Consider the following 25,421-nt stretch of genomic DNA (forward strand, 5'->3'; position numbering starts at 1 on the left):
CCTCCATAATTCTTAAATGGAAGAAGTTTGGAACCACCAAGGTCGGGGAGGTGACCAAGAACCCAATGGTCACTCTGACAGAGCTCCAGAGTTCCTCTGTGGAGATGGGATAACCTTCCAGAAGGACAACCATCTCTGCAGCACTCCACCAATCAGGCCTTTATGGTAGAGTGGCCAGATGGAAGCCACTCCTCAATAAAAGGCACATGACAGCCTGCTTGGAGTTTGCCAAAAGGCAGCTAAAGGACTCTCAGAGAAACAAAAGAAACAAGATTCTTTGGTCTGATGAAACCAAGATTGAACTCTTTGGCCTGAATGACAAGCGTCATGTCTGGAGGAAACCTGGCACCATCCCTACAGTGAAGCATGGTGGTGGCAGCATCATGCTTTGGGGATGTTTTTCAGTGGCAGGGACTGGGAGACTAGTCAGGATCGAGGGAAAGATGATCGGAGCAAAGTACAGAGAGATCCTTGATAAAAACCTGCTCCAGAGTGCTCAGGACCTCAGACTGGGGCAAAGGTTCACCTTCCAACAGAACAACGACCCTAAGCACACAGCCAAGACAACGAAGGAGTGGTTTCGGGACAAGTCTCTGAATGGCCTTGAGTGGCCCAGCCAGAGCCCAGACTTGAATCCGATCGAACATCTCTGGAGAGACCGGAAAAAAGCTGTGCAGCGACGCTCCCCATCCAACCTGGCAGAGCTTGAGAGGATCTGCAGAGAAGAATGGGAGAAACTCCCCAAATACAGGTGTGCCAAGCTTGTAGCATCATACCCAAGAAGACTTGAGGCGGTAATCGCTGCCAAAGATGCTTCAACAAAGTACTGAGTAAAGGGTCTGAATACTTATGTAAATGTGTTAGTTCTGTTTTGTATTTTGTATACATTTGCAAAAATGTCTAAAAACCTGTTTTTGCTTTGTTGTTATGGGGTATTGTGTGTAGATTGATGAGAAGAAAAAAATCAATTTTAGAATAAGGCTGTAAGGTAACAAAATGTGGAAAAAGTCAAGGGGTCTGCATACTTTCCGAATGCACTGTATGTGTGTGTGTATGTGTGTGTGTGTGTGTGTGTGCGTGAACAGAGTCTAAAGGGGTGTGATCAATACCCAGCTAGAGTTTACAGTTCTACAGTACAGCTACAGAAATAAGATACATATCTGTGTCATAAATGGTACCCTATTCCATACATAGTGTACCTGGTCAAAAGTAGTGCACTATATAGGGAATAGGGTGCCATTTGGGACGCAACCAGTAGCTGTTGTAGCGAGGCCTTTCAGACATGGAGTTCTTTGGCATGTGCACTTATGATAGATCCATTTGGTATGGCCCAAATGACCTAATATTCCCAATATAGTGCACTACTTTTGACCAGAGCCCTATGGGCCCTTATCAAAAGTAGTGCACTACATGGGGAATATGGTTGCGTCGGGATCGAAAACGTTTGTCCACCACGTAGAGGAGGATTACTCCAAAGAGAAGCCATGTGGATATATAAATTATATTCTGTATCTCCACACGGTTTAAACGAAGAATTAGATTTCACCTCCTTCCTATAAGCCACATTTAGACTGTTATACAATAACACTGTCCGTATCAGATTTTGCTTAGCGTTCATCAGTTGGCCCCACATATTTATGAACGGTTTTCCCTGATGTCCTTTGTGGTGGGCTATCTCATTAATTGATATGATGTATTTAAGTGAGCGGACACCTGGGGCGATTGATTTGTGAGTTGCCCTTAGTGTCCACTCCCATACCCTACAATTCTGTATTTCTTTGTGACTCATTATATATACAGGTAGACCAGAAAAGCCACATCCCTGATTGGCAGATGAGTGGCAACCCTAATTAGAAGCACCTGCTGCTCATCTGTTGTTCTTTACAAATGCTGTTTTGAATTAAAATAAAATGTTACCTACACACTGAAGAAGGCTGTAAAGCCGAAACGTCTGTGTACATTATCCCTGATGCAGTGAAAATAATTAAAAACATTGAATAATGAAGTCAGCTTTGTACAACATCTTTTTGAGTGCGAACCCATTACACCTTTTTGTTTGTCTGAATTTGTGGGTTTTACGCACCAGCCAAGCTTCTGGGAGAGCGTGATGGTTCTCTTTTGATTAGCCATTTGGGATGCAGACATTGAGAAAAGCAAAACGCCAATAGAACTAACCCTATCCTTCCAAACAGCGAAGACTCATATTTTAGCTCTGCATGCAATGTGAGAAAGAGAGAGAGAGAGAGAGAGAGAGAGAGAGAGAGAGAGAGAGAGAGAGAGAGAGAGAGAGAGGAGAGAGAGGAGAGAGAGAGACAGAGCTAGAGAGAAAGGTAGAAAAAGACTAAGAGAGAGAACAGGAGGGAGAAACAAAGAGAGAAGGTGAGAGAGCGAGACAGAGGGAGAGGGTGATCGAACAGAGAATGAGAGTAAGAGAGAAAAACAGACTAATAACGAGAGAGATCTCTTCTGCTGTGTGTCTGCCATCCCAGTTAGAGAAGCATCCATGCGGACCATCCTCCCGGTGTTCCCCTGCAGTCAGGGATCAAGGCTGATTGGCAGCGCTTTGATACCCCATTCTCCCCCCCCCTCTGTAGCAGAGTAGTAAACCTCTTCTCCTACATCATCCCTTCATCTCAGAGGAAGGGATTCTCTCATCCTCCTCTTGCCTCTTCTCTCATCCTCCTCTTGCAACCCAATAACTCTACACTGTATGGTCCATTGGGTGGGAGGGAGAGACAGAGAGAGAGGCAGGGAAAGTGGGGAAAGACAGAGAGGGGAAGAAAGACATTCAGGGAGTCACTCTAAATGAGGAGAAGGGAGAAGAAGAGTTCCACATCAGGAAAGAGGGAACTATTGGGCCAGCGATAGAGAGAGAATGATCGAGAGAAAGAGAGAGGGAGTGATGGTTGAGTCCCTGGAGAGAGAGAGAGAGAGAGATAAAGGCCTATTAACGGCTGCTTCCCCAGTCTTTCCCTCCTCCTCTCCTCCATCCTTCCGTCGCTCCTTCCCTCTGCCACAACGCTCCCTTGATGATTTTTTATGTTTTATTCGTATTTATTCCCCTAATTGCCGCATCTCTCCAACTGGCTCTCCTCCCCGCATCACACACAAACACACACACACACACACAGGCTCTCTTTCACACAGCGGGAGCACACACTGTACGTTACTGCCACAGGAGAGAGAGGGAGATAGAACGAGGAACAGACAGACGGAGAGAGAGTGAGAGTGAGAGAGAGAGAGAGAGGTGCATAACTTAATTCAGACAGACAGAAAGACAGGCAGGCGGACATACAGATGGGCAGGCAGGCAGACAGGCAGGCACAAAGACAGACAGAGACAGACAGACAGACAAGTAGGCATGCAGACTGACAGACAGACAGACAGACTGTCCACCGTCTCCGTCCATCTGTCCATTTGTCCGTCTGCACGAGTGGGGCTAATAACAAGTGGACAGAGGGATGCATTTCTTTCTCTCTTTCTCTCTCTCTTGCCTCTCTCTCTCTCTCTCTCTCTTTCTGTGATGGATCCTGCTGTCCTGTCTTCACGTCCCTTGGCTAAGAGCTCCCGCCGTCTCCGCTCTGCTTACTTCACTTTGATGACTTTGCAGTAGGGGAGATGCAGCAGTCAGACATCTTGCACATTAACATATGATTGTGGCCCATGTATTATTTGTCTGCGGAGGGACTGTGAGTAGAGAGACTGAGAAATCCCACCACAAGCTGTCCTCAGCAGGAGAGCAGAGGAGAGAGAGAGACTCTTCAAACGCCCCAGTGTCACCATCACTCATCCGGAAAAAGAAAGTTGTGCAAAGGTGGAGATGGGAGGGGGAGAAGGTGTGTGTCAGGAGTTGGGGAAGCAGGTGTGTGTGCATGTGTGCGTGTGTGCGTGGGTGCATACGTTTGTGTGTGTGGGTTGCTGTGTGCACGTGCGTGTGTGTGTTCATGAGTGAGAGAGATAGAGATAGAGAAAGAAAAAGAGAATGTCAGGGAATCATAGGGGAATGCAGCAAACCTGCCCCCATAGAAAGAGATATGTCCAATTTCCCCTGTCTTAGTGTGTGTGTGTGCGTGTTTGTTTTACTAAGTGGACGTGTAGATTCAGTATGGCGTCTCCCTGTCAATTTCTCAATGTGATCAGAGGGAAGTTTCTGTCATTATGAAACTGTCTACTGACAATGGAGTTGGCAAGACTCAACTATGCTATGTTAACGACTGGTATTACAACGATGATTACTGTACTGCGGTACTGCATTGACACTGCATCGTTGTCATGGTGCTATATACAGTTGAAGTCGGAAGTTTACATACACTTAGGTTGGAGTCATTAAAACTCGTTTTTCAACCACTCCACAAATTTCTTGTTAACAAACTATAGTTTTCGCAAGTCGGTTAGGACATCTACTTTGTGCATGACACAAGTAATTTTTCCAACAATTGTTTACAGACAGATTATTTCACTTATAATTCACTGTATCACAATTCCAGTGGGTCAGAAGTTTACATACACTAAGTTGACTGTGCCTTTAAACAGCTTGGAAAATTCCAGAAAAATATGTAATGGCTTTAGAAGCTTCTGATAGGCTAATTGACATCATTTGAGTCAATTGGAGGTGTACCTGTGGATGTATTTCAAGGCCTACCTTCAAACTCAGTGCCTCTTTGCTTGACAATCTAAATAAATCTCAAAAAGTCTGGTTCATCCTTGGGAGCAATTTCCAAACGCCTAAAGGTACCACGTTCATCTGTACAAACAATAGTACGCAAGTATAAACACCATGGGACCACGCAGCCGTCATAGCGCTCAGGAAGGAGACACGTTCTGTCTCCTAGATATGAACATACTTTGGTGCGAAAAGTGTAAATCAATCCCAGAACAACAGTTTGCAACTGCAACTGCACATGGGGACAAAGATAGTACTTTTTGGAGAAATGTCCTCTGGTCTGATGAAACAAAAATAGAACTGTTTGGCCATAATGACCATCGTTATGTTTGGAGGAAAAAGAGGGTTGCTTGCAAGCCGAAGAACACTATCCCAACCTTGAAGCATGGGGGTGGCAGCATCATGCTGTGGGGGTGCTTTGCTGCAGGAGGGACTGGTGCACTTCACAAAATAGCTAAAATCATGAGGAAGGAAAATTATGTGGATATATTGAAGCAACATCTCAAGACATCAGTCAGGAAGTTAAAGCTTGGTCGGAAATGGGTTTTCCAAATGGACAATGACCCCAAGCATACTTCCAAAGTTGTGGCAAAATGGCTTAAGGAAAACAAAGTCAATGTATTGGAGTGGCCATCACAAAGCCCTGACCTCAATCCTATAGAACATTTGTGGGCAGAACTGAAAAAGCGTGTGCGAGCAAGGAGGCCTACAAACCTGACTCAGTTACACCAGTTCTGTCAGGAGGAATGGGCCAAAATTCACCCAACTTATTGTGGGAAGCTTGTGGAAGGCTACCCGAAACGTTTGACCCAAGTTAAACAATTTAAAGGCAATGCTACCAAATACTAATTGAGTGTATGTAAACTTCTCTCTACTATTATTCTGACATTTCATATTCTTAAAATAAAGTGGTGATCCTAACTGACCTAAGACAGGGAATTTTTACTAGGATTAAATGTCAGGAATTGTGAAAAACTGAGTTTAAATATATTTGGGTACTGTATATGGAGACTGTTCAGTGCCAAAATAAGGGGTTGAATACATGTAAATAAAAAAATAACAAATGTTTCTTGATCTTTTTTATATCTCTCAGATAGAAATACACGTCAGAACAAACTTCCTTTAGATTTTCTTTAGATTTTCATTTTTATCCATGTATGAAGTCGTTATTCAATTCGTTTCTATGGGCTAATACAGTAGCAGTAAAGCCAAATTCAATGCTTCATCAAATAATGTTGTTATTGTTTTTGATACGTTAAGGGGTCCTAAAATAAAATTCCAATTGAAATAACTAAATGATCCTTGGTATGACCATCTCAAAACAATTCCATCTGTTAGCTCAGTAGATGCTATCCCTTTGCTACCCTTTCACACACACTTGTCATCACCTGTTGGTGTAAGCGTCTGAAAAAAACACACACGCACACTTCTGTGCCTCCTTTCACACACACTCACACCCTTCCTCCTGGCCCTTTTCCCCAGGTGTAAGTGTAACCTGCACTCATCGCTGTGCCTGCTGCAAGAGGGGAACCTCCAGTGTCAGTGTGAACACAACACCACAGGACAGGACTGTCAGCGCTGCAAGAAGGGCTTCAAGGCCAAGTCCTGGAAAGCTGGCTCATACCTGCCCACACCCAACGGATCTCCCAACACCTGTACGTATCCCCCATTTATACAGAGTGCTATTCTATTCTGTTTCTGTTCATTTCAATGATATTCCTTGACCACTTTGAACAGGCCCCACTCACACAGCTCACTCATACAAAGTTAATTCTATTCTATTCTTTACAGGTCCCAATTAGTTTAATTCTGAGAATTGTACAGTATGTTGGAACCTTTTATGATCTTCTACATCAAATGTTACGTTCTTATGTTCTTTTTCATTATTAATATTTAATTTAACCATCTGTGAAGGATGCATATGGATTCCCCAGACTTCTCCAAACTAATGTCCTGAATGAAAGGAGAGATGAAGAGACAGAGTTGTTTTTCCCTTACCCAGTGCATAATTTGTAAATCGGGAGGTGACGGAACAAAAAAGTGAGCGCCAGAGTTGGGGTTACCTGGGGGGCTCTGAGGTTCCGGAACATTGTTAGCCTATAGGGTCTGGGAAGAGTTTTGCCTTTTATAAACGCATTTGATAAATTATGCAATTCTACATCATTTTACATGACTGCAGACTTAGCAGAGTCTTTTTAATACCGCCCAAAATATCAAAATGACAGGCTACTTTGACAGTGACAAGCTGAGAATCTGAAATCAATAAAAACAACCTTGTATTGAATCCATCAATAGCCTAGGCCTGGGTGTGTGGAGACACATTGTACAATATGAGGAGGAAAGTATGGTCCCAAAACAGCTTTCCAGTTTGACTGCCTCACCCAATGATGCTCAGCTCACTCGCCGGCGATGGCCAATGCGCTCTATTGTTTTACTTTGTATCTAGGCTACTGTTCGCTAGGCCTATTTGGAAGTTGCTCAAATATTTTGGTAGTATACAGACAGATTAGAGACTTCTCCTTTCATCTGGAGCCATTTGCGTTCCAACCTGTGTTTTCTCGTGATTGTATTTGAAATATTGCGAATGGCCTGTTTTGGCTGCATGCTGTTCACTGACAGATTTGCTGCGCGTTCCTGACACGTTGTGATTGGCATACACACAATTCACAGCTAGGCATTTTTTTAAAGGGAGCTATTGATCCTCTATGGCTAAATTATAGGCATAATCCTGGTGGAGTATTCTGAATTATTGAATGTCTTTCTGAACAGACAGCAGTAGGCCTAGTTCTATAACTTTGGCAAATGTATTTCAATTTATCAGAGGTGCTGCAGCACGAATCCCACATCTATGATTCTATAACGAAAATATTTAAAAATCATGCCACGAGAGGTACTGAATCCTGGCAAATAGGTTCCGTAACAAAACAGTCCAAAACTAAGAGGTGCAAGTTCCTGTACCTCAGAGCAGAGAGCAGAGAGCAGAGCAGTGTAGTCTGTGTGTGGGGGGGGATCTTGTTGGAGAATGTACTGTCGCTCCCACTGGTGATGATAAAATAATAATCTAGGTCAGGCAGCATCTCCCATCCTGCCATAACCCCCCCTAACCCCTCCTCTACCTCCCTCCGTCCACCACTGCGGAGCGCCCTCCCTTCCTCCCAGCCCGGACTCTTCTGGCAGCTCTCTGGCAGATCAAGCTTGCTCTGGGGGCAGCCCAACTCCCCTGGCACTTGCATGGTGGCGAGGGCCTTTGCCTCCCCTATCATCCCATGATCAGAGAACCAGAGTTGGGCAGAGTTGGGCAGAGAACAGGGGACCTTGAAGTACATATTTGAGTGGTGTTCTACTGCAGGATCTAGTAGCCAACTGCATACAGATCAGAGTTCCTCTGTCCTCATCCCACAGACTGTGCAGGCTTTTGTTCCAACCCAACACCAACACAACTGATTTAACTAATTAATGGCCAAATTATTAATGGTAGTTGATTGGTTGAATCAGGTGTGTTGGTGATGCTGGGCTGGAGCAAAAGCCTGAACACTCTCCTGTGGGTCCCCACCAAGGTCAGGCCAGGATTGAAGAACGCTGATATGCAGCTTTTTTGAGTTTTGTTTTAACGCACAACACACACAAGATAATTCTACAGAGTTTGATAAACAAGGTCGGGAATGAATGCATAAATAAACAGATACTTATCCACTTCCTTTTTCTTCTTCCCCCTCCCCCTCTCTCTCCCCATTTTTCAGGTGCAATTGCTGGTGCCCCCACGGGCGGTGGTTCTAGTAAGTAATAACAAGCCAAGCAGAGGATGCTGCATCCACATTCTCTCTATCTCTCACATTCTCTCCTTTACACTCTTTATCCCTCCACCTATCGCTCTATTGTTCCATCTCTCTGTTCTTCAGCTTCCTCTCGTCTTCTTTTGTTAGTTGCAGTGTTGGACTTGTCTTCTATATCATTGATAGGACTCCCTGTACTGCCGCCACCACGGCTTCGCTATGTCCTTTTTTATCCCAGCTACGCTAGCTTCCACTGGAGGAATCTTTTCACAGTTCTGTTTCTCTTATGTTAGACTGAAGTCACTGGTGGAGAGGCATAGAAGAGAAAAAGAGAATGAAAGAGAAGAGGGGGGGAAAGAGAGGAATGGGGGAAGAGCGTGTGGTTGGAAAAGCAGAGGCAGGGGAAAATAGAGAGATGCAGAGAGACATAGAGAAGGGAAAAGAGATAGAGAGGGGGAAGAGAGAGAGCAGGGGAATGTGAAAGTGTGCGGTAATGCGATGTGTGTGTGTGTGTGTGTGTGTGTGTGTGTGTGTGTGTGTGTGTGTGTGTGTGTGTGTGTGTGTGAGAGAGGGAGGGAGTGAGTATGAAATGGAGAGAGGGGGAGCAGGGGAATGTGTAAGTGTGCTGTAATGCAGTGTAATTCTGGGTGAGTAGCTCCTAGAAGAATGAATAAAAGTGAATTTGATTAGGGATTATCTCTGTGGAGACGGAAACTTAGACGGAAACGATCGGCAAAGTGGCAACATCAGACCTGACAGACAGCACTGGGCTCTCACTGGGCTCTCCTAGTTAGTCTACAGGACTGACTGGGCCATCGTTGCCTTTTGTGTCACGGAATTAATATTTAAAAAATGGCTCCCCATAGGACTGACTAGGGGACTTTACAATTGGACTGGGGTTAAAACAGACTTGTAAAACATATATTAGACTTGGTTTAAAGCTATTCATGGATTTAAAAAAATATGACATATGCTTTTAGAGTAGTCATATGTAGGACTAACCAATGTTGTACTGTAGGGGTAGGCAACCCTGGTCCTGGGGTGCCGCAGGCACTTCATGTTTTTGATTTAACCGACCTGGAAGACCAGGTGTGTTGAATTTAGGCAATCACTGAACTGATCAATTAGCTCAGTTGGTCAGGGCTGCGTTAAGTACATAAAACGTAATAGAACGTTCAATTGAACGGAAGCGGTGCTGTACTGAACGATCAGTTGAAAAACGGTGAAGGGTTGGGTTGTAGGTTCAAAATGTACCGCTGCCCTTTAAATAAGTAACTCGTTGCCTCAAGCCACACCCCGGCACACCCACTAAACGGAGAAAACGTATCTCAAAGTCTGTTCAAGAATATACAAGAACGTTTTGGGAAAACGTGTTGTTCAGTACAAACCATTCCGCAATATAACGAACGTTCATGCACCCCTGATTTAGAGCCTAGTTGGAACAAAATCCTGCAGTATCTGTGGCACTCCAGGAACAGGGTTTTTTTTGAGTGGGGAGGGGGCTGTTTTGTTTGTTCGTCAACTTGGAATCTGTTTTCTCACAGTACTGTCAGAAACTTTGCCTTTGACCACCACAACCACTACTTCAGCCCCCACTATAACCTCCATAACTGAAAGTGAAAGTGAACCTGAAACTACAACCGTATTCCCCACTACCACACCAGAACCAGACCCGACCACAACCACAACCGCTACTCAGGAAGCTTCTGCTACTGCTACTGAGGAAGGTGGGCACCTAGAGAAGGTAGCGGTAGTGGTTAGAGTAGATATAGGTACAGTAGATAGATATAGACTTATCATAGACAATAATTGTGTATGTGTGTCGTGTGTGTGTGTGTGTGTATGTCTGTGTGCCCATGCACACGTGGGCGCGTGTGTGTGCACATCTATTTCAGATGTGCATTATCTCTTGTGCGTTATCATTAAAAGTGCACTATCTGTTGTCAAGCCATCCATCATCTTGGTTGACATGAATCAAATCAAATCAAATCACATTTTATTTGTCACATGTGTTGAATACAACAGGTGTAGACCTTACAGTGAAATGCTTACTTACAAGCCCTTAATCAACAATGCAGTTTTAAGAAAGAATAGCAAAAAAAAAAGAGCAGCAGTAAAATAACAATAGCGAGGCTATATACAGGGGGTACAGAGTCAATGTGCGGGGGCACCGGTTAGTCCAGGTAATTGAGGTAATATGTCGACGTAGGTAGAGTTCTTAAAGTGACTATGCATAGATAATAAACAGAGAGTAGCAGCAGCGTAAAATAGGGGTGGGGGGCAATGCAAATAGTCTGGGTAGCCATTTGATTAGATGTCCAGGAGTCTTATGGCTTTGGGGCAGAAGCTGTTTAGAAGCCTCTTGGACCTAGACTTGGCGCTCCGGTAATGCTTGCTGTGCGGTAGTCTTTGACTAGGGTGGCTGGAGTCTTTGACATTTATAGGGCCTTCCTCTGACATAGCCTGGTATAGAGGTCCTGGATGGCAGGAAGCTTTGCCCCAGTGATGTACTGGGCCGTACGCACTACCCTCTGTAGTGCCTTGCGGTCGGAGGCCGAGCAGTTGCCATACCAGGCAGTGATGCAACCAGTCAGGATGCTCTCGATGGTGCAGCTGTAAAACCTTTTGAGGATCTGAGGACCCATCCCAAATCTTTTCAGTCTCGTTAGGGGGAATAGGTTTTGTTGTGCCCTCTTCACGACTGTCTTGGTGTATTTGGACCATGTTAGTTTGTTGGTGATGTGGACACCAAGGAACTTGAAGCTCTCAACCTGCTCCACTACAGCCCCGTCGATGAGAATGTGGGCATGCTCGGTCCTCTTCTTTTTCCTGTAGTCCACAATCATCTCCTTTGTCTTGATCACGTTGAGGGAGAGGTTGTTGTCCTGACACCACACAGCCAGGTCTCTGACCTCCTCGCTATAGACTGTCTCATCGTTGTCAGTGATCAGGCCTGCCACTATTGTGTCATCGGCAAACTTCATGATGGTGTTGGGGTCGTGCCTGGCCAGGCAGTCATGAGTGAACAGGGAGTACAGCAGGGGACTGAGCACGCACCCCTGAGGGGCCCCCGTGTTGATCAGCGTAGCGGATGTGTTGTTGCCTACCCTTACCACCTGGGGGCGGCCCGACAGGAAGTCCAGGATCCAGTTGCAGAGGGAGGTGTTTAGTCCCAGGGTCCTTAGCTTAGTGATGAGCTTTGAGGGCACTATGGTGTTGAACAATGCGCTGTAGTCAATTAATAGCATTCTCACATAGGTGTTCCTTTTGTCCAGGTGTGAAAGGGCAGTGTGGAGCGCAATAGAGATTGCATCATCTGTGGATCTGTTGGGGCGGTATGCAAATTGGAGTGGGTCTAGGTTTTCTGGGATAATGGTGTTGATGTGAGCCATGACCAGCCAAAGCACTTCATGGCTACAAACGTGAGTTCTACGGGTCGGTAGTCATTTAGGCAGGTTACCTTAGTGTACTTGGGCACAGGGACTATGGTGGTCTGCTTGAAACATGTTGGTATTACAGACTCAAACATGGAGAGGTTGAAAATGTCAGTGAAGACACTTGCACATGCTCGGAGTACACGTCCTGGTAATCCATCTGGCCCTGCAGCCTTGTGAATGTTGACCTGTTTAAAGGCTTACTCACATCGGCTACGGAGAGCGTGATCATACAGTCATCCGGAACAGCTGATGCTCTCATGCATGTTTCAGTGTTCCTTGCCTCGAAGCGAGCATAGAAGTAATTTAGCTCGTCTGGTAGGCTCGTGTCACTGGGCAGCTCGCGGCTGTGCTTCCCTTTGTAGTCTGTAATAGTTTGCAAGCCCTGCCACATCCGACGAGCGTCGGAGCCGGTGTAGTACGATTCGATCTCAGTCCTGTATTGACGCTTTGCCTGTTTGATGGTTCGTCAGAGGGCATAGCGGGATTTCTTATAAGCTTCCGGGTTAGAGTCCCGCTCCTTGAAAGCGGCAGCTCTACCCTTTAGCTCAGTGCGGATGTTGCCTGTAATCCATGGCTTCTGGTTGGGGTATGTACGTACAGTCACTGTGGGGACGACGTCATCTATGCACTTATTGATGAAGCCAGTGACTGATGTGGTGTACTCCTCAATGCCATCGGAAGAATCCCGGAACATATTCCAGTCTGTGCTAGCAAAACAGTCCTGTAGCTTAGCATCTGCTTCATCTGACCACTTTTTCATTAATGCCAGATGTGGCTAGTCCATGTAGTCCATCCATGGGAGAGAGTGGGCGTTGTGCTACTACAGTATGGACAGGCTGATTGGATTCCTTCTGACTGACTGGGTTTGAGGAGCCCAGATTCGAAAGGACCAAACACTCTCTCAAGACCGTGAATATACATTGGTCCTCAGAACCAGGTCTAGTTCCGACCGATGACGGTCCTAGGCTAAATTTAAACCTGACATCTTGGGAGCTGGAGGGCCGCTCGTGTTCCTCCGGAAAAGCACTTAGGGTGTGGGAAGGAGGGAGGGAGGGAGGGAGAGGACGGCGAAAGAGGAATTTTCTTTGATGAAATCCATTGAGTGCTCTTGTTGAATTGCACAGCACTTTTCAGTATTTTAAGGCCGACGTCAGGAGCTCCTATAGTGTCGCTGATGAGCTGTGATTGAGGAGCAGCTAACTGAAGCTTTAAAACATAAAAAAGAAACAGTCAAAATCCATTTAGGGATTTTCAAAGCCCACAGTGTGGGGATTCGCATCGTCAACTTTTGCCAATTATTGCCAATTATTTTCTACGATGACGATTAAAGATGCTTTTTTATTGGACATATTGCTCATTTTCTATACCATAGTAAGTTGGTCTACTGTATTTCTCTCTCTCTCTCTCTCTCTCTCTCTCTCTCACTCACTCACTCACTCACTCACTCACTCACTCACTCACTCACTCACTCACTCACTCACTCACTCACTCACTCACTCACTCACTCACTCAGTCACTCACTCACTCAGTCAGTCACTCACTCACTCACTCACTCACTCATTCAGTCACTCACTCACTCACTCACTCACTCACTCACTCACTCACTCAGTCACTCACTCACTCAAACACACTACACACACCCCTCCCCCACCACCCCATCACCTCCCTACAGGTAGAGTACATGCTGTGACTGACCAGGAGTCCACCCCCTTATCATGGATCTAAGATTAAAACACCCGATAATTAGATTCTATTTTTACTTACAATAAAAGTGACTCCAAAATGACACAATACATTATTTACTATTAATTTCTATTGGGCACAAAATAATCTGAAGCGCAATCTGAAATAAACGGTTCACCCAATATGGATGAAAATACCCTCAAATGAAAGCTGACAGTCTGCGCTTTAACCTCATAGTCATTTCAAATACATTGTATCATTTCAAATCCAAAGTGCTGGGTTACAGAGGCAAAAAATAAATAATGTGTCACTGTTCGAATACTTTTGGAGCTCTCTGTAGGGGAAGGGAAAGGGGTCAGTTGCACAAATGAATGCATTCAACCAAAATGTGTCGTCCGCATTTAACCCACCAGTCTGGATCAGAAAGCTGCGGAGGGCTGCCTTAATCTGTAGATCCACTCTCCCTTATTAGTCTCATGGGCCTCCCTCCCCCAGCCAGTCAGCCGGTCAGTCTCTGCTACTGAGCATGCTCAGATGGACAGGGGATTAGTAGTCCAGTGGCCAGACAGAATGATCTACAGAGCTCTGACCCCATTGGTCAATTTGGCCAGATGGGTGTGGGGAGGGGAGTGGAGAGGGGAGGAGGGCTGGTCAGAGGGAGAATCTCAATTGCATTCTCCTCGCGTCCTCTCTCCTTGCCTCCTTCTCAAAACCCATTGGAGGAGAAGGTCAGAGGGGAGGGATCTTTAGCTTTCTCATCCAATGGGTTTTGAGAAGGAGGCGAGGAGAGGACGGGAGGAGTATGCAATTGAGATTCTCCCAGAGAGACCAAATCCTTGGGCCTATTTGACCCCTCCCCTTCCTAAAGCTGCCTTTGCAGGCCTTGGCAGGTCAAGCGGCATTCCCACTCTGCTAAGTAGAAAACACAGACACTTGCGCAACCATACAAACAGCCCCCATCTTGTACGTCTATCCTCTGCTCTAGAAAAAGTCCAGTAGAACTCAACTTTGCATAAACATGACTATTTATTAAACCCAGACAAATCACAACCTAATAACAATGTAGTCTGTAGGAGAACAAACGTTCAAACAACCATCCTGTCACTCATCTGGGTGTTATTAGGTGTTCTGGGAACGTTATCTCGATCCCTCCCTGAATCACAATACCATCGTTAGCGTTGTGCAAATGGCTGTCTAGCGCCATGGTAACAAATGACAGGGACACCAAGACTGGCAGGTGGTATTAAATGTTATTGTGATAATTTATCTTGCCTACATCAACCCAAAAAGTGACAAATTGTCTCATTATACGCAAATGTGTTTGTGTGACAGGAAAGAGTATAAATACAGGGGACGTGGTGGGTAGGAGTATGTGTGTGGTGTGTGTGTGTGAGTGTGTGTGTGAGGTGTGTGTGTGTGGTGTGTGTGTGTGAGTGTGTGTGTGAGTGTGTGTGTGTGTGCATCTGCATGCATCCATCTGAGTGTGTGCTTGTATATTCGTACATACAGTACATATGTGCACCTAGTTAAGTTGCAGCTGGCCCAGAACAGAGCGGCACGTCTTGCTCTTCATTGTAATCAGTGGGCTAATATTAATACTATGCATGCCAGTCTCTCATAGCTAAGAGTTGAGGAAAGACTGACTACGTCACTTCTTGTTTTTATAAGAAATATTAATGTGTTTGAAATTCCAAACTGTTTGCATAGTCAATTTACACACAGCACTGACACACACTTACCCCACCAGACATGCCACCAGGGGTATTTTCACAGTCCCCAGGTCCAGATCAAATTCAAGGAAATGTACAGTATTATACAGAGCCATGAGTGCATGGAACGCCATTCCATCTTATATAGCGCAAGTGAACAGCAAACCTGGTTTCAAAAAAAAAATAAAGCAACACCTCACGGCACAACGCCTCTCCCCCATTTGACCTACATGTTGTGTGTATGTGTATGTGTAACTGATAGATGAACACACACACACACACTACATGTTAATGTTTTTAAATGGCTGTTGCTATAGGCATCGGCTAATGGGGAACCTAATAAATCAAATCAAATAACAGTGTGTCATTGGACGTATGTGATAGTCAGTCCATCTGTGCAGACAGACAGACACATGTCATCCCCAGATTATGTAATTATTCAGATCAGTGTTGTTCACTCTGTCACAGTGGTGTGGCACTAATTTGTGTCTGTTCTAGAGAAAGTAGTAAAAAAAACTATAATTAACCAATGATTTTGGGAGGGTCATCCTTAAAAAGAAGACAGATAAATAATCACAGCATGTAAACCAGAAACATGAACCACAGTTCTAAGACTCTGACCAGAGTCCACCAGCACCATGACTGGGCCAGGAGAGCCAGACCTCTGCTCTCTGAACACTGACCCTCCCACTGACCCGCCAGGTGGGGAGAGTAGACTAGTGTAGTGCAGTTAAGCCATAGCCTATAGCAGTGGCGATTTTAGCATGTAAATCTTGGTGGGGCAGAAAAATAACAAAATAATTGATGCATGCCAGCAAAGCCACTACACAACACAACACTTAACAATACATTAATTGGACTATAATGGTGACAAATGGTGCCCACAAACTGTTACCTACATAAAGCTGTCCCAACAGTAGTCCCAACAGCAGTCCCAACACCTTACCACTGCTACACCTAGCTATCAGCGGAGACTTGTCTGGTAGCGAAACAGTTCATTCAGCCTCATTTACTATCTTTTAAAAAACATAGCTTCTGAGTGGCGCAGTGGTCTAAGGCACTGCATCGCAGTGCTAACTGTGCCACTAGAGATCCTGGTTCGAATCCAGGCTCTGTCGCAGCCGGCCGCGACCGGGAGACTCATGGGAGGCGCACAATTGGCCCAGTGTCGTCCAGGGTAGGGGAGGTAATGGCCGGCAGGGATGTAGCTCAGTTGATAGAGCATGGCGTTTGCAACGCCAGGGTTGTGGGTTCGATTCCCACGGGGGACCAGTATAAAAAAATAAAAATGTATTCACTAACTGTAAGTCACTCTGGATAAGAGCGTCTGCTAAATGACGTACATGTAAATGTATAGCTGATATGGCTGACTTGCTTAAACAAATGTGGTTTCTACTGACAATTGAGATGTACAAACTATGGCATAAGGGGACGACAAGCGGATAAGAGGCAATCCGTAATTCCGATTAAGACATTAATGAGCGAGCTAGGACAGACAATATAACTATTTGTTCAGCACTTTTGAAATGTACAGCGACAGAATTCAGAACATGGGCGGTTCTTACAGTATTCTCCCTGTACACCAAGTCAGAACCGTAGGATAAATAAAGGGGGCATATAGGCAGACAATGAAAGCTCTTACAATATTCAATGATAACATTTCTCTAAAACAGGCTATAGGCTACATGTGCACCACCAAGTCAGAACAGTAGGCTAAATTATGATGGGAAAAGGGACCAAATTATTAGGGTGAGGCACATGGGCTACTAACAGCTTACTACACAACATACACTTAGTATTACTTTCTTAGCTACAGTATACTTATCTCCCTGGCATATTACATCATTTATGCAGCAGCATACAATACATTTTTGGACTCCCCTTGTTGTGCTGTGCTCACTTTAACAGGAAGGTGGCACGGCGGTCCTTCATGGGCAAATTTTGTCATCAAAGTCTGGCATTCTTTGGATTTATGGTGCTTTCAAGACAACTGGGAACTCGGGAAAAAAACAAGGTCGAATCATGACGTTAGTGATCTTCAAGTCGGAGCTCTAGAAAGAGGCCCGAGTTCCCGACTTGGAATTCCGAGTTAGATGACTGTTCAAAACATATTTTCCCAGTTGTCTTGAACTCACTGAAGTCTGAGATTTCCCAGTTCAAGTTTCCAGTTGTTTTGAACGTGGAAGAAGTCATGCTGGATTGACAGCATGGCCAATGTTGAATGTTTATCCTTTTAAGCTTGGAAAAGAGACCCTTAAACCCAGACTTGGACCACACATCCACTCCACTGAATAGCAGGCTAGTGATTGCTTGGAATGCTTGCAGTTAGCCACTGATTCCTATCAAACCACTAATTGTTGAATTTGCGATTTCCAACTTGTTTATGTCCAATTTCTAGTCATAATTTCTCTCCATATGACAAGGATTGAAAAGGATTTGCCAGTAGATTGTCGACTTGATTCATAATGATGACTGCTACACAAAAGAGACCATGTTTGTATGCAGCTTTATTATTTTTTTTTACATAGTTTGTGACACGTATTAATGCCAAAATAACATGCAAAACAGGCAACAAAAACAATTTGTATTTGTATTTTTTAGCTGAACAGGTGGGGCTCAAATCAGGCTCTGCCCCACCTGCCCTGAATGACAGGTCGCCACTGGCCTATAGCCATCCACAGACTATACACCTTTTGGAAAAAAGGTTCCAAAAGGGTTATTTGTGGAGGGATCTACCGAGAACCGTCTTGATCTGAAGGACTGCTTTCGGAAGACAAGGGTTATTTTAAAGGCAAAGGGTTCAATCTAGAACCTTTAACATCCTAAGAACCGTGTTTTGAAAGAAAGGATTCTTTGATGATTCTTTGGAAGGCAAGAAGGGTCCTACATATAACCATATATCATATTTCCCAGAATGCTCTATTGCAGGGAGATTTTCAGAATAGTTTCTTTTAATATCTGTGTTTTTGCATGTACATTGATTGATTGATACATTTTATGCTACACAAAGATAAATAGCATACATTTTTCTAAACTACTCCAAGTTGGACTTATTGCACCCGTTACTGACATGGTTGTTCCAGTTTAGATTATTGAGGTAGTCTCAGTATTCAATCTTCCCTACCCTGGCAGTCATTCTGAATGCAGGTTGCGGGTGAATACATATTCCAACTGTTGGATATCCTAACTCTGGCTGGATTCCAATAGGAATTACACATCACTTTGCAAGCCAGCATAATGTGACTTGCAGGCCTGATGTGGCCTGTAAACCACGAGTTTCCCAACACCACTGTGTTATGGTAAAACTAGGCCATCAAAGTAAGGCCTTGTGATTCAGTTGCCAAATACATTTAAACTAAAAAAGTATGCTTGGGGTCATTGTCCATTTGGAAGACCCATTTGCGACCAAGCTTTAACTTCCTGACTGATGTCTTGAGATGTTGCTTCAATATATCCACATAATTTTCCTTCCTCATGATGCCAGCTACTTTGTGAAGTGCACCAGTCCCTCTTGCAACAAAGCACCCCCACAGCATGATGCTGCCACCCCCGTGCTTCACGGTTGGGATGGTGTTCTTCGGCTTGCAAGCGTTCCCCTTTTTCCTCCAAACATAACGATGGTCATTATGGCCAAACAGTTCTATTTTTGTTTCATCAGACCAGAGGACATTTCTCCAAAAAGTAAGATCTTTGTCCCCATGTACAGTTGCAGTTGCAAACTGTTGTTCTGGGATTGATTTACACTTTTCGCACCAAAGTACGTTCATATCTAGGAGACAGAACGTGTCTCCTTCCTGAGCGGTATGACAGCTGCGTGGTCCCATGGTGTTTATACTATACTATTGTTTGTACAGATGAACGTGGTACCTTTAGGCGTTTGGAAATTGCTCCCAAGGATGAACCAGACTTTTGGAGGTCTACAATTTTTTTGCTGAGGTCTTGGCTGATTTATTTTGATTTTCCCATGATGTCAAGCAAAGAGGCACTGGGTTTGAAGGTAGGCCTTGAAATACATCCACAGGTACACCTTCAATTGACTTAAATGATGTCAATTAGCCTATCAGAAGCTTCTAAAGCCATGACATCATTTTCTGGAATTTCCAAGCTGTTTAAAGGCACAGTCAACTTAGTGAATGTAATCTTCTGACCCACTGGAATTGTGATACAGTGAATTATAAGTGAAATAATCTGTCTGTAAACAATTGTAAAAATTACTTGTGTCGTGCACAAAGTAGATGTCCTAACCAAATTGCCAAAACTATAGTTTGTTAACAAGAAATGTGTGGAGTGGTTGAAAAACTAGTTTTAATGGCTGCAACCTAAGTGTATGTAAACTTCTGACTTCAACTGTATATACCACTCCACAAAAAGCGTTTGCGAGCAAGGAAGCCTACAAACATGACTCAGTTACACCAGCTCTGTCAGGAGGAATGGGACAAAATTCACCCAACTTACTGTGGGAAGCTTGTGGAAGGCTACCCGAAATGTTTGACCCAAGTTAAACAATTTAAAGGCAATGCTACCAAATACTAATTGAGTGTATGTAAACTTCTGACCCACTGGGAATGTGATGAAAGAAATAAAAGCTGAAAGAAATAATTCTCTCTACTATTATTCTGACATTTCACATTCTTAAAATAAAGTGGTGATCCTAACTGACCTAAGACAGGGAATTTTTACTATGATTAAATGTCAGGAATTGTAAAAAACTGAGTTTAAATGTCTTTGGCTAAGGTGTATGTAAACTTCCGACTTCAACTGTATCACAAGGCCTTACTTTGATGGCCTAGAAACTCCTGGTTTAAAGGCCACATCAGGCCTGCAACTCACATTATGATCAGGGTTTCTTAAACTATGGTTTGGGACCCAAATTGGGCCCTGAGCATATGAGAGGTGGGTCGAGAGTTATGAGTAAACATTTATAATCACACACTATTTCTTCTTAATTTGGGTTGTTCAGTACAGTAAATTCTCATTTGGGTCTCAAGCTGAAAAGCTTAAGAAACTCTGATCTAGATACTAATTTGGTGAAATCCACAGGCTTTTAAAAGGAAATAATTCAACAACCATGTCTCTGTCACTAATACTGCTTTCATTCAGGATTTACGGTATTTAGCCGTAAAAAAAATTGGGCAATGTTTGGATGACCCCCTTACAAACAGGCACCTTTTATACCTCCCGTGTGCATGTATAAAAATTGGGCAATGTTTGGATGACCCCCTTACAAACAAGCACCTTTTATACCTCCCGTGTGCATGCCGGCATACAGGGGACGAGTGGTAGTAGGTAGTAGGAGTGTGCAGATGTGGGTGGACATCTATTTTAGTAAATCCATTGAGAATATACACCATCAAAAATAAATCCATTATTAATTAATTTAAGCAGGTCCTAAAAAACATTATAAGACTAAAAAATTTATTTAAAAGTTTAATTAGGCCTATTTTACAGGTCTGTGCAGACATGGCTGCCAAAACGTCTGTGTACACTATCCCTGATTGTCACGAGTGCTGTAGGTGGGTGTAGTGGTGGAATCAAACGCAGGACACCGAAGTATAGTCCAACAGACTTTAGTAAATCTCCAACAAGGAAAATACGACTTGCCCGAAGGCGAATAATTACGCACGAAGGCGCACAAACAAAAGCGCACAAAACAGGTGCGTGAACACTCCAACGTAGTGGAGGAAAGCTCAACCGAGCAAAATAGCGAAAAATAGCCCAACACACGACAGACCAAAATCAATAACACACAACACTAGACAAACACAACGAGAAACTTATAGGACACTAATTACGCTAAACGAGAACAGGTGTCACAACAAACAGACAAAAGCAAACGAACATGAAACATACAACGGTGGCAGCTAATATTCCGGAGACAACGAACGCCGAAGCCTGCCCGAACAAGGAAGAGAGGCAGCCTCGGCCGAAACCGTGACAGTACCCCCCTTGACGCGCGGCTCCAGACGTGCGCCGACTCGGACTCGGGGGACGACCCGGAGGACGCGGAGCAGGGTGCGTCGGGTGCCCACGATGGAATTCCGTCAGGAGAGACGGGTCCAAAATGTCTCTCCTCGGCACTCCAGCACCGCTCCTCCGGACCGGATATTGAGACCCCCCATCCGACGTCTCGAATCCAAGATGGACCTCACGGAGTACGCCGGTGCCCCTCGATGTCCAATGGGGGCGGAGGAGTCTCCTGATCTCACTTTCTTGGAGTGGGCCAGCTACCACCGGCCTGAGAAGGAACACATGGAACGAGGGGTTAATACTTTTATATTCAACAGGTAGTTGTAATTTGTAACACACCTCGTTCAACCTTCCCAGGACTTTAATTGGCCCTACAAACCGCCGACCCAGTTTCCGACAGGGCAGGCGGAGGGGCAGGTTTCTGGTAGAGAGCCAGACTCGATCACCAGGTGCGTACACCGGTCCCTCACTGCGGTGGAGATCGGCGCCGCCTTATGACGTCGGAGGGCCCGCTGCAGGTGGACGTGTGCAGCGTTCCAAGTCTCCTCCGAGCGCCGCGCCCACTCATCCACCGCAGGAGCCTCGATCTGGCTCTGCTGCCAAGGTGCCAGAACCGGCTGGTAACCTAATACACATTGGAAAGGGGTTAGGTTAGTGGAGGAATGGCGTAGGGGAATTCTGGGCCATTTCGGCCCAGGGAACGTACCTCTGCCCACTCCTCCGGCCGGTCCTGGCAGTATGTTCTAAGAAACCTACCCACATCCTGGTTCACACGTTCCACCTGCCCATTACTCTCCGGGTGGTAACCCGAGGTGAGGCTCACCGAGATCCCCAACCGCTTCATAAAAGCTCTCCAGACTCTGGAGGTAAATTGGGGACCTCGATCAGACACAATATCCTCGGGTACCCCGTAGTGCCGGAACACATGGGTGAATAGGGCTTCGGCAGTTTGCAGGGCGGTAGGAAGGCCCGGCATGGGGAGCAAACGACAGGCCTTAGAAAACCGGTCCACAACGACCAGTATAGTGGTATTCCCCTGTGAAGGAGGAAGGTCAGTAAGGAAATCCACCGAGAGGTGGGACCATGGTCGTTGTGGAACGGGCAGGGGTAGTAACTTACCCCTAGGCAGATGTCTAGGCGCCTTACACTGGGCGCACACCGAGCAGGAGGAAACATAAACCCTCACATCCCTTGCCAACGTGGGCCACCAGTACTTGGCACTAAGACAGTGCACTGTCCGGCCGATACCCGGGTGTCCAGAGGAGGGTGACGTGTGAGCCCAATAGATCAATCGATCCCGAACCTCGAGCGGAACGTACTTCCGACCCTCCGGGCATTGCGGAGGACTAGGGTCGGTGCGTAACGCCCGCTCGAGCTCAGCATCGACCTCCCACACTACCGGTGCCACCAGACACGACTCCGGCAGTATGGGAGTGGGCTCCACGGACCTCTCCTCCGTGTCATACCGCCGAGACAGCGCATCTGCCTTACCGTTCTGTGACCCAGGGATGTACGTGATCTTAAACGTAAACCGGGTCAAAAACATATTCCATCTAGCCTGCCGAGGGTTCAGCCTCCTCGCTGCCCGGATGTACTCCAGGTTACGGTGGTCCGTCAAAATGAGGAAAGGGTGTTGAGCCCCCTCGAGCCAGTGCCTCCACACCTTTAGGGCCTGTACCACGGCTAACAGCTCCCTGTCCCCTACGTCATAGTTTCGCTCCGCCTCGGACTGAGCTTCTTGGAATAAAAAGCACAGGGGCGGAGTTTAGGTGGCGCGCCTGACCGTTGTGAAAGCACGGCTCCTATACGGCCTCAGACGCGTCCACCTCTACCTGAAATGGTAAAGAGGGATCCGGATGGGCCAGCACTGGAGCCGAGGTAAACAGGTCCTTCAGCCTCCCAAACGCCCTGTCCGCCTCGGCAGACCACTGCAGACGCACCGGACCCCCCTTCAAAAGAGACGTGATGGGAGCTGCCACCTGTCCAAAACCCCGGATAAACCTCCGGTAGTAATTCGCAAACCCCAAAAACTGCTGCACCTCCTTCACAGTGGTTGGTGTTTGCCAATTACGCACGGCTGACACCCGGTCTACCTCCATCTTTACCCCTGACGCAGACAACTGATACCCCAAAAAGGAGACCGACTCCTGGAAAAACAGACACTTCTCTGCCTTAACATACAGGTCGTGCTCCACCAGCCTCCGCAACACTCTGCGCACCAGGGCCACATGCTCGACACGGGTAGGCGAGTACACGAGAATGTCATCTATGTACACCACGACCCCCCTGCCCCTGCATGTCCCTGAAGATCTCATCCACGAATGATTGGAAAACTGACGGAGCGTTCATCAACCCGTATGGCATGACAAGATACTCGTAATGGCCCGAGGTGGTACTAAAGGCTGTCTTCCATTCATCGCCCTCCCTGATGCGCACCAAGTTGTACGCGCTCCTGAGATCTAATTTAGTGAAGAAACGCGCCCCATGCAAGGACTCAGTCATGGTCGCAATCAGCGGGAGTGGATAACTGTACTTCACCGTAATCTGATTGAGACCACGGTAATCGATGCACGGGCGTAAACCACCATCCTTCTTCTTCACAAAAAAGAAACTCGAGGACGCAGGGGAAGTGGAAGGCCGTATGTATCCTTGTCTCAGAGATTCGTCTATGTAAGTCTCCATAGCTTTCTTCTCCTCCTGAGACAGAGGATACACATGGCTCCGTGGGAGCGCAGCTCCTGCCTGGAGGTCTATCGCACAATCTCCCTGCCTATGGGGTGGCAACCGCGTCGCCTCGACTTACTAAACGCGATAGCCAAATCCCCATACTCAGGGGGAACGTGCAATGCGGGCACCTGGTTTGGACTCTCCACCGAGGTAGCCCCTACAGAAACGCCCAAACATCGACCCACACACTGGGCAGACCACTCCATCAGAGCCCTCTCCTGCCACGAAATGGATGGGTTATGGGTACTCAACCAGGGCATGCCCAGCACCACCGGATACGCAGGCGAGTCAATCAAAAATAGCTGAATCATCTCCTGATGACCCCCCTGCGCACACATCCTAAGTGGCGCAGTGACCTCCCTGATCAAGCCCGCACCCAACGGACGGCTATCTAGGGCATGAACGGGGAAAGGGACATCAACAGGAAGAAGGGGAATCCCTAAGGCTAAACAAAACTTCTTATCAACAAAATTCCCAGCCGCGCCTGAATCTACCAGCGCCTTTATGCTGGGAATGAGGTGCTACCTGTGGAAAACTCACAGGTATACAGAAATGTGCAACAGAGAGCTCTGGGTGAGTGGGGGCGCCTACTCACCTGGAAGGAATCCCCAGTGCGGGACCTGTCGTCCTCTCCCCTAGGAGGCCATCCCCAGCACCTAGCCGCGGTGTGTCCTCCCCCGACCACAGTTGGTGCAGGAGATGGACCCCCAGTAAGCTCGACCCCTCCCTCTCTAGCGCCAGCGCCCCGAGCTCCATGGGGCACGGCTCGGAGGCGCTGGAGGGTGAAATGGCGGACCCCTCGGGACGCCTCGGGTAGCTAGTAGGTTATCCAGCCTGATGGACATGTCGACCAACTGGTCGAACGAGAGGCGGGTGTCCCTACAGGCCAGCTCCCGACGGACGTCCTCTCGTAGACTACATCTGTAGTGATCGACGAGAGCCCGGTCATTCCACCCTGCATCTGCCGCTAGAGTACGGAATTCGAGGGCGAACTCCTGTGCACTCCTCCTCCCCTGCCGGAGGAAGACCAGACGCTCCCCCGCCGCTTTCCCCTCCGGGGGATGGTCAAACACCGCCCTGAAGCGGCGGGAGAACTCGTCGTAAGTGATGGTGTCCGCGTCGATCTTCCTCCACTCCGCGTTGGCCCATTCCAACGCCTTCCCGGAAAGGCAGGAGATCAGGGCGGACACGCTCTCATGTCCCGAGGGCGCCGGGTGCACGGTGGCCAGGTACAGCTCCACCTGGAGAAGGAATCCCTGACACCCGGTCGCGGTCCCATCGTAGGCCCTCGGGAGCGAGAGTCGGACTCCTCAGGGTTCCGGTGCGGGAATGGGCTGACTGGCCGATGGTGCTGCCAGGGAGGGTGGCGGTGGAGGCGTCCCCCAGCCTCGGATGGTGGTGATCACCTCCTGCAGTGCGGTCCCCATCTGCAGGATCTGGTCCTGTTGTTCCCGGACCTTGT

At 46.6% G+C, this 25,421-nt stretch overlaps 1 protein-coding gene across 3 annotated transcripts in view; it reads left to right on the top strand.

Moving 5' to 3' along the window:
• The window catches only part of LOC121541431 (netrin-G2), a 158,661-nt gene that overhangs the window by 75,287 nt on the left and 57,953 nt on the right, over positions 1–25,421 (top strand). For all 3 annotated transcript variants that reach the window (XM_041850430.2, XM_041850431.2, XM_041850432.2), the window contains exons 5-6: positions 6,146–6,318; positions 8,404–8,439. In XM_041850430.2, the coding sequence (XP_041706364.1) occupies positions 6,146–6,318; positions 8,404–8,439 (209 nt within the window). The remainder of the gene's footprint in view (positions 1–6,145; positions 6,319–8,403; positions 8,440–25,421) is intronic.

Source organism: Coregonus clupeaformis, chromosome 27 (genome assembly GCF_020615455.1).
Source record: "Coregonus clupeaformis isolate EN_2021a chromosome 27, ASM2061545v1, whole genome shotgun sequence".
NCBI lineage: Eukaryota > Metazoa > Chordata > Actinopteri > Salmoniformes > Salmonidae > Coregonus > Coregonus clupeaformis.